The sequence below is a fragment of the Oryzias latipes genome, chromosome 15 (genome assembly GCF_053564925.1).
Source record: "Oryzias latipes strain Hd-rR chromosome 15, Olatipes_Hd-rR_3.1".
Classification (NCBI taxonomy): Eukaryota; Metazoa; Chordata; class Actinopteri; order Beloniformes; family Adrianichthyidae; genus Oryzias; species Oryzias latipes.
Genome location: NC_136251.1, coordinates 8,610,904 through 8,617,814, shown reverse-complemented (window position 1 = coordinate 8,617,814; position 6,911 = coordinate 8,610,904). Strand labels below are relative to the sequence as shown.

Here is a 6,911-nt window from a genome sequence, read left to right as displayed (position 1 = left end):
TGCAACAAGGAAACAAACTGGACTTTCCAGCAGCCTTTGACCTCAACAGTAAAGAATGAGAGCAGACAAAGCCGTCTGGGTGGGGCAGTTACATATTCACCATGCTGATAATGGGAAAGAACGTAACATAACTAGTGCTTAACTTGAGCAGAGTTTTATCTGCAGAAAACATACGTTACTATGGACTTCTAGATCAGAATCAGGTCTTACACAAGGAAGATTAGTTTCAAGTTTTATAAACTGTTAAATAACATCTTTGGGGTTTCGGTGTTTGCCGTGGATTGACTTTCACCTTTCCGTAGATCTTAACCTTATGCAAATGTCTGAGATTTTCCAAACTGGTGGAGTAAACCTAATCCCAAAGCATTCACAAACAGAAAAAAACAAATCCTATTGTTTTTATTTTCTATACTCATTGCCAAAAAAGGTAAAAGGTGAGGGTGCACACTTCTGCATGCAGTCGTTTGCACATGCTGCAGCTTATATGGTTCTTGTGACAGATTGAGGTCTTTGTGCAGTCACCTCCAGCATTACATAATCTGCACAGTGACAAAATCCCCCTAAGAAGAAAACAGATTGAAATGAAAGAATCCAGTGTGCTCCAGATTAGTTAGCATAGGGTAACGCGTTCCACATCCTGAGATTGCTCAGATCACGCGGCATTGGCAGAATCACCTGTGCGGATGGGAGAGGGGAACCACTTTGAGTCGTCACTTTGCACATCGAAGTATGAGATGCTCATAATTATCTTACTGTGGTGCCAATCTGCCCCTGCAGAGTTCAGAGTAAGGAAGAGGTGGTTTAAGGACAACACCTTCTGGTACAGCAATAAGAGGTTCCTGAAACCTTCCCTATTTGCACCTCCAGCTCAGTGTCTGCCATGGCGTCAGCGCAGATAAAGGTGGTCACTGGGAGGCCGGAGAGCAGTGAAGCGTAAGACGTCAGGATATCAGATACCAGCAGGCCAATTAGACCCACAATCATCTAACAGCAGGAACTTACAATATTTGTAGATGCATGGTTTAACTTTGACATTTCTTCAATGGAGATACAACCAAAGAAAGTGATACAACTTTCAGTCTATGGCACAATTTTAAAAGCACATTGTCTTAACATGACAAGCAATGTAGTCAGAAATTGTAATATATTGGCAAAATATAGTAAATAATGGGACAAAAGTGGCTCCTCAAGTCCCAAACTTCACAAAAGTCTCCTGACGGGCATCCCTAAAGGTGATGCCCATATGTATACACCATTCAACAGTCTGCTCCGCCTGTGGCGTTGACTAGGATGTCTATGGACAGCATGCAGCGGCACAGCAAACCCTGGGAGTGACGCATTGCAGGTACAAACTCACCAATCAGAGAGCGCCATTTCTTTCAGCTACGTTTCTGTCCCCATCACAGCGTAGCAGAAAGTATTCATACGCAGCCATGTAGACCGATGGAAATACCCTGTATACTATGTCAAATATCCATATACTGAAACAGCACTAATAAAATTAGGTTTGAGTTATCGGTTTGTATTTTTTAAGTAAATAAATGTACCTTTAAACGGTTCGGATAGTTTATTTGGAATCGGAAGGGTAAGGAAGCTGGCGGAGGGATATAGAAAAGGGGAGGGGTTTAGCGTAGCCGTTAAAGGCGAGTCCAGTTGTCTCCTCAGTGTGTTCATAGAGATTTTCAGTCTTAGTAGCGGCAGTTCGCCTTCCCTATTAAACGGATTTTTTGCGTCCAACAGCGTTTGAATCAACACTGAAATGGTAAGAAATTACGAAACTACGTTTTACTCTTGCGTTTACCTTTATAGAGTATTGAGACTGGTTTAAACAGATCTGCTGGGAAACATTTCGTCAAGGGAAACCTTTTTCTTCTCCATTCTCATTTGCTTCGCTCGTCCATTTTGCGACAATTTCGTGGTGACGTGGAAATAAGTGTGTTTATTGGGGTTAGCGTTACTGTCGGTAGACGTGCTATGAGACCATAATTACAATATTGGCGCTGTAAGCCGGATACAATACATACATGGGCGTTGCGTGCCCTTTTTATGATGCGTGTTTGAAAGCCTAAACCGCATTCTAACTATACCCAAAATTCGTGCTAAAATAGGACAAATGTGTCGTTAAACTACACATTTAAACAGCCGTATGGTAGAATAACCCGTCGGGTTGGATGGTCTAACTTCCGGAGAGTCGTCCGCTCGCGGCTGAGGCGGCTCATATGGGTGTTAGCCATAGCTAATCATAGCTAAAATTTACCGCCAAATTGGGAGCCGTCTTTTGTCTGCGCTAAAGCGGCTTTGTCGAGCGGTGCTCTGAGGTCCAGTTTCGTCGGTGGTTCCGTTGAATAGAACGTTCTGTTTTTGCTTCTGTCTCGAGTAGTTTGGGCGATATAGCCGCGGGCGTCATCGGTGTCTCATATGCGTGGTGCTAAATAGAACAAAGTGAACATCACGGAGTTGGGAAATGAGGGCGTTTGTTGGTGAAAATTCCACGTTTTTTTTCTTTTCTAATAATGGCTTAATCTGTTCTCTTTTCAGGCCGATCAACTCACAGAGGAGCAGATCGCTGGTAAGACTTCACTGCTTTGACCCCATCGTCCCCTCAAAACCTGTAGTGACCCGAGTCCTGGATCTTTCCCACCCATGCAGTGGATTTACACTTCTGCCTTTTAAGGCGTTCTCCAGGGCAGCCTACCCAGTCATAAAACAGGAATGGAAGAATTAAACTGCCGTTGCTGAAGCGCCGAAGGACTCCCTCATTGAGAGAACTTTGCATTTTGCCGGTTGCCATGTAATAAATGATGTAATCTGGAGGGGCAGCAGGCTTTGCTGAGGTGTCTGCAGTCGCCCTTTGCCCTGGGTGTGTTCATGGAAAGCAAGAACTGCTCTAGCTGCTTGGATTCATATGAGATGCAAAGATGACTCTATGTGAAAACTTTTTGCCCCATCTGGCAAAGTTTGTTTTAGTGATGGAACTTCTCTTTATATTTTTAAAAGCATAAGAATGTGCTATAACCCAAATTAATTGGTCTGCTTTTTGTTTGGACTTTTTTTGGGTACTTTTTTTTTAATATAATGTAAAATGACAGTCGTTGGACAGTAAAATCCACACAGGTGTTGTTGGTCTGTAGTACTCTAGAAGTTCTGTTTGGTTTTATAACATGGACATGCTGCTTTTTACCTCGTTTGGCTCATCAGACTTGACAGGCGTGTTATCGTCGTCCCTTGTGGCTGCTCCAAACCACAAGGGCGCCGGTTTGTAGCTGTTGCAGCCTGGGTCTGCTCTTGAGCTGGTGCTTGCTGTCATTGTTTACCCTAAAACAATGGTAGTTGGAGCATTGCGTCAAACTGTAGCTTTACACTGAACTGAGTCATTCTTGGTTTGGATTTTTGTTTGTCCCAACTGATGCTAATTCTCTACCCATTTGTTTTCCTAAAGACTTTAATCTGCTTCTGTTTTGTGGTGTACAGAGTTCAAGGAGGCCTTCTCGCTCTTTGATAAGGATGGAGATGGTACCATCACCACCAAAGAGCTGGGTACAGTCATGCGGTCTCTGGGCCAGAACCCCACAGAGGCAGAGCTGCAGGACATGATCAATGAGGTGGATGCTGATGGTGAGACATCTGTCCAGCAGCAGTCTTCAGGTTTCTCTGTTGTAATGCTTAACATGACTTTATCGTTTTTTCATCTTCATTTTTTTTTTTTAAATCTACAGGAAACGGAACGATAGACTTCCCAGAGTTCCTAACCATGATGGCCCGGAAGATGAAGGACACAGACAGCGAGGAGGAGATCAGGGAAGCATTCCGTGTCTTTGACAAGGTAAATGTCCTTATTCAGGATATGCAGATTGCTGTATTTTTATTTTTTGAAAACTTTCACTGACTGACTTTATAGGATGGCAACGGCTACATTAGTGCTGCTGAGCTGCGTCATGTGATGACAAACCTAGGAGAGAAGCTGACCGACGAGGAAGTAGATGAGATGATCAGAGAAGCAGACATTGATGGAGATGGACAGGTCAACTACGAAGGTAGGGCTTTTGCTTCCTGTTTGTTTGGTAGATAATTTTAAGTTGCAGTTTTTTTTAGATTTCCTTTTTTTTTTTTCCCCTTCTGCAGAGTTCGTACAAATGATGACGGCGAAGTGAAGGCCTTGTACAGATTTCGTATATAAATTTGCCTTTTTCTTTGTGTAATTTATCTGTAAAATCTTAATAGCCCCTCCACTCGTCCCTGCCCCCTTCTGCTGTCCAAAGGAACTGCATGTAAACTGCATAGGCTCTTGTCCCCATGTCCCTTTCTTTTGCTGTCATGGTGTTTTGGAGTGACGGAATGGTCATATAACCAGAAGCCTGTGGAGACCCCTGGGAGCCAGAGAACTTGTGCTTTGTGCTCGGGGCCCCTCCACACCTGGCGACATTGGAAACCTGTCAGCAAGCTGTCAATTTGGCAGCAATGCTGGCATGGGAGCAATGTAGAGGCATTGACTCTGCATGGACTATGGACAAAGTATATATGGAAATCTCAGCATTGCACTACTGCAAAAAAATGACACGGGTGTATCTCCTTGGTACTCGTACAAACTCTTTTGTATCTGCTGTTCTGTATACCAGAAAATGACTAATCTTACCATGCTTTTTAATGTTTTACTCACTAAAATTTTTTTTTTAAATGACTTCAGGTCATGCTTCAAATAAATCCATTCCAAGTTGTATATTTGTTTTCCAATAAAATTTACAATCTACCCAGATTGGAAAATTGTCTTGTTTTCTCGGTTTTTAAAATGGATAATTCAGTTTGTAAACCCTGTAATCTTCCCATGTTTGTTAGAGAATAGGTTTCGTTTACCGCCGACCTTACCATCATCAAATTCATCAAGAAGAGCATCAGCCACTGCCTCTTAATGTTCTGCGCTCAGAGCACGGTTGTATTGTCATTGAAATGTAAGGCATTCAGGGGATCAAAGGCCCCCGCCCTGAAGTGGCTGCCACGGCGCTCCACGTCAGGTTGGCCTGGTGGCGCCCTGCTCTTCTGAGCTGCATGTTCAGGCACAGAAGCTGACTGCCTCATGTCTTAATTGGCTCCTGCCACAATCTTGATTCATCAGAAACTGGTGTAAATAAAGGTGTACCTTTTTTGAGTTTGTTACAGTAGCTTGCAGAGATACTGAGTTTGTTATTTTGATGAGTGACAAAATAAAGCTCCAATGTGGATCATTTCTGCCTGTGGGTTTGTTTTCCAGGCCACTTCTAGCTGTAGTTTGGTCTTTTCCAGCATTTATGTCAGTTTTAGCTTCAGGGATGCTTGATTGTCCATGCATGCTGCAACAAACACTCCCTGTGGACGTGTGTTTAAATTATTTAGAGCAATGAAAGTCATGTCAAGGTTACCATAGGTCTAAAATATAAAATAGGTTGGATTGCTGCATAAATGGTAATGACATTAAATTCAGGTAGAAACTTGTAAGAATCCAATCATGTCAGACTGCCTTCATCTTCTCTTCTGGGCGCATGATATTTTCTTGGCATTAATGACAGGTCTTTGTTTCTCATGTTACTCTTAACAAGCAGCAGTCCCGAAGTTTTACAAGCTCTGCAACATTTTCACAATCAGTCTAAACTGCACCGCTCCTCTGTTCAAAATAAGAGCCATATTGCTTCAGCAGAACTTCTCATCAAGGACTAAACCACCAGCAGGGTGAAAGCTGGTCTTACCCTCAGTCATCCTGGTCTAAATTTAACTCTGCACTCGGCCAGTTCGCTGAAAAATTCATAGATAGCGGAGCCGCTGCTATAGAAACAGTCTTATTGGTGATCAGGTGTCACTGGAGTCTTTGTTAAACAGGGACTGAACATCAGCGAGTACAAAGCAGGAAGTTAGGGACACGCTCAGGTGAAGGCAACATAAGTTTCCGCTACAAATTTTGTGGAACTCCAAAGTATTGTCTGGTACTTTTTACTTGTGGAAGTTAAATGTGAGCTGCTCTCGAGGACATGCTGGAAACAGAACTGCAACGCCAAAACAAAGAAGCGAACAGGAAGCTCATGCTGATGCCGTCATGGAGGTTTTAACACCTCAAAACCATGTGAAAGAGTTTCTTCAAGCAAACCGTGCTCATAGAGCCCCTCTGTACTGTATCTGTCGGAGCGCTATCCAGCAGACGCGTTTTTGATCACTGGATCCTTCCTTCTCGTTGTCACGGGTGACAGAGAGCTGCAACCTGCTCTCTTTTCTGCATATTTGCTTTTCAGCTGCTCCCCTTTGGGGTCACCTCCATCTAACCCTCACCTCTACATCCTTCTTGTTCACACCAACCCCTCTCTAAATGAACCCCCTCTTTAGCTCCAACCTCAATATCCTTTTACCCACATCATTACTGTCCTTCCTCTCAACACATCTCTACCATGATCTGTTCCTCTGATGGGTTCATTCCTGATCCTATGCAAGAAGCTCTGCTTCCTGTCAGCAGCATGGCCGCTCTCCCCACAGTCTTCTGCATACTCCTTTTTATCAGTTTTCTGAACACCTCATTAGCTCCATGTCATCTCATTCGGAACAGGTTTTAGTTGACCTTATGTGGATCTGCGGGTTATGAGGAACTTGGGAGTCCAAGAAAACGGATCCTACAGGCTGTCTGATTGTATCATTTGTCCCATTTGAGAGCCGGTTAAGGCGCTGCTCCAGCTGACCAGTCAGCTTTGGTTCAAGTTGCAATATGGTGCAGCCTCTGCGGTGAGCGCATGCTGGTCGCTGATGGATATCTGAGACGTGGCGGCAGCTGCTGAGTTTTGACAGAGCAGGAAGAGCACTGAGACAGCCCCCGGGGTGCTATTACTGCACTTTTCTGCTGTTAGTGGTGTCACTGCGCCTTACAGACAGTTTTTGTTGTTGTCAAAGGTTAAGCCTCC

General features: G+C 43.8%; 1 protein-coding gene across 1 annotated transcript; it reads left to right on the top strand.

Annotated features, from left to right (window-relative positions):
- Positions 1 to 1,612: 1,612 nt before the first annotated feature.
- On the top strand, positions 1,613 to 5,219 carry calm2a (calmodulin 2a (phosphorylase kinase, delta)). Its single transcript, XM_004076927.4, has 6 exons — positions 1,613 to 1,762; positions 2,539 to 2,569; positions 3,472 to 3,615; positions 3,717 to 3,823; positions 3,899 to 4,034; positions 4,123 to 5,219. Exons 1-6 carry the CDS (start codon positions 1,760 to 1,762, stop codon positions 4,149 to 4,151), a joined length of 450 nt encoding a protein of 149 aa, XP_004076975.1. The 5' UTR covers positions 1,613 to 1,759; the 3' UTR covers positions 4,152 to 5,219.
- The last annotated feature ends 1,692 nt before the right edge of the window (positions 5,220 to 6,911 follow it).

Bases quoted from the DNA above. Each gene is read 5' to 3' on its own strand.
- calm2a (XM_004076927.4), top strand. The intron at 2,570-3,471 runs GTAAGACTTCAC...TGTGGTGTACAG, and splicing joins CACAGAGGAGCAGATCGCTG to AGTTCAAGGAGGCCTTCTCG. The intron at 3,824-3,898 runs GTAAATGTCCTT...CTGACTTTATAG, and splicing joins CATTCCGTGTCTTTGACAAG to GATGGCAACGGCTACATTAG.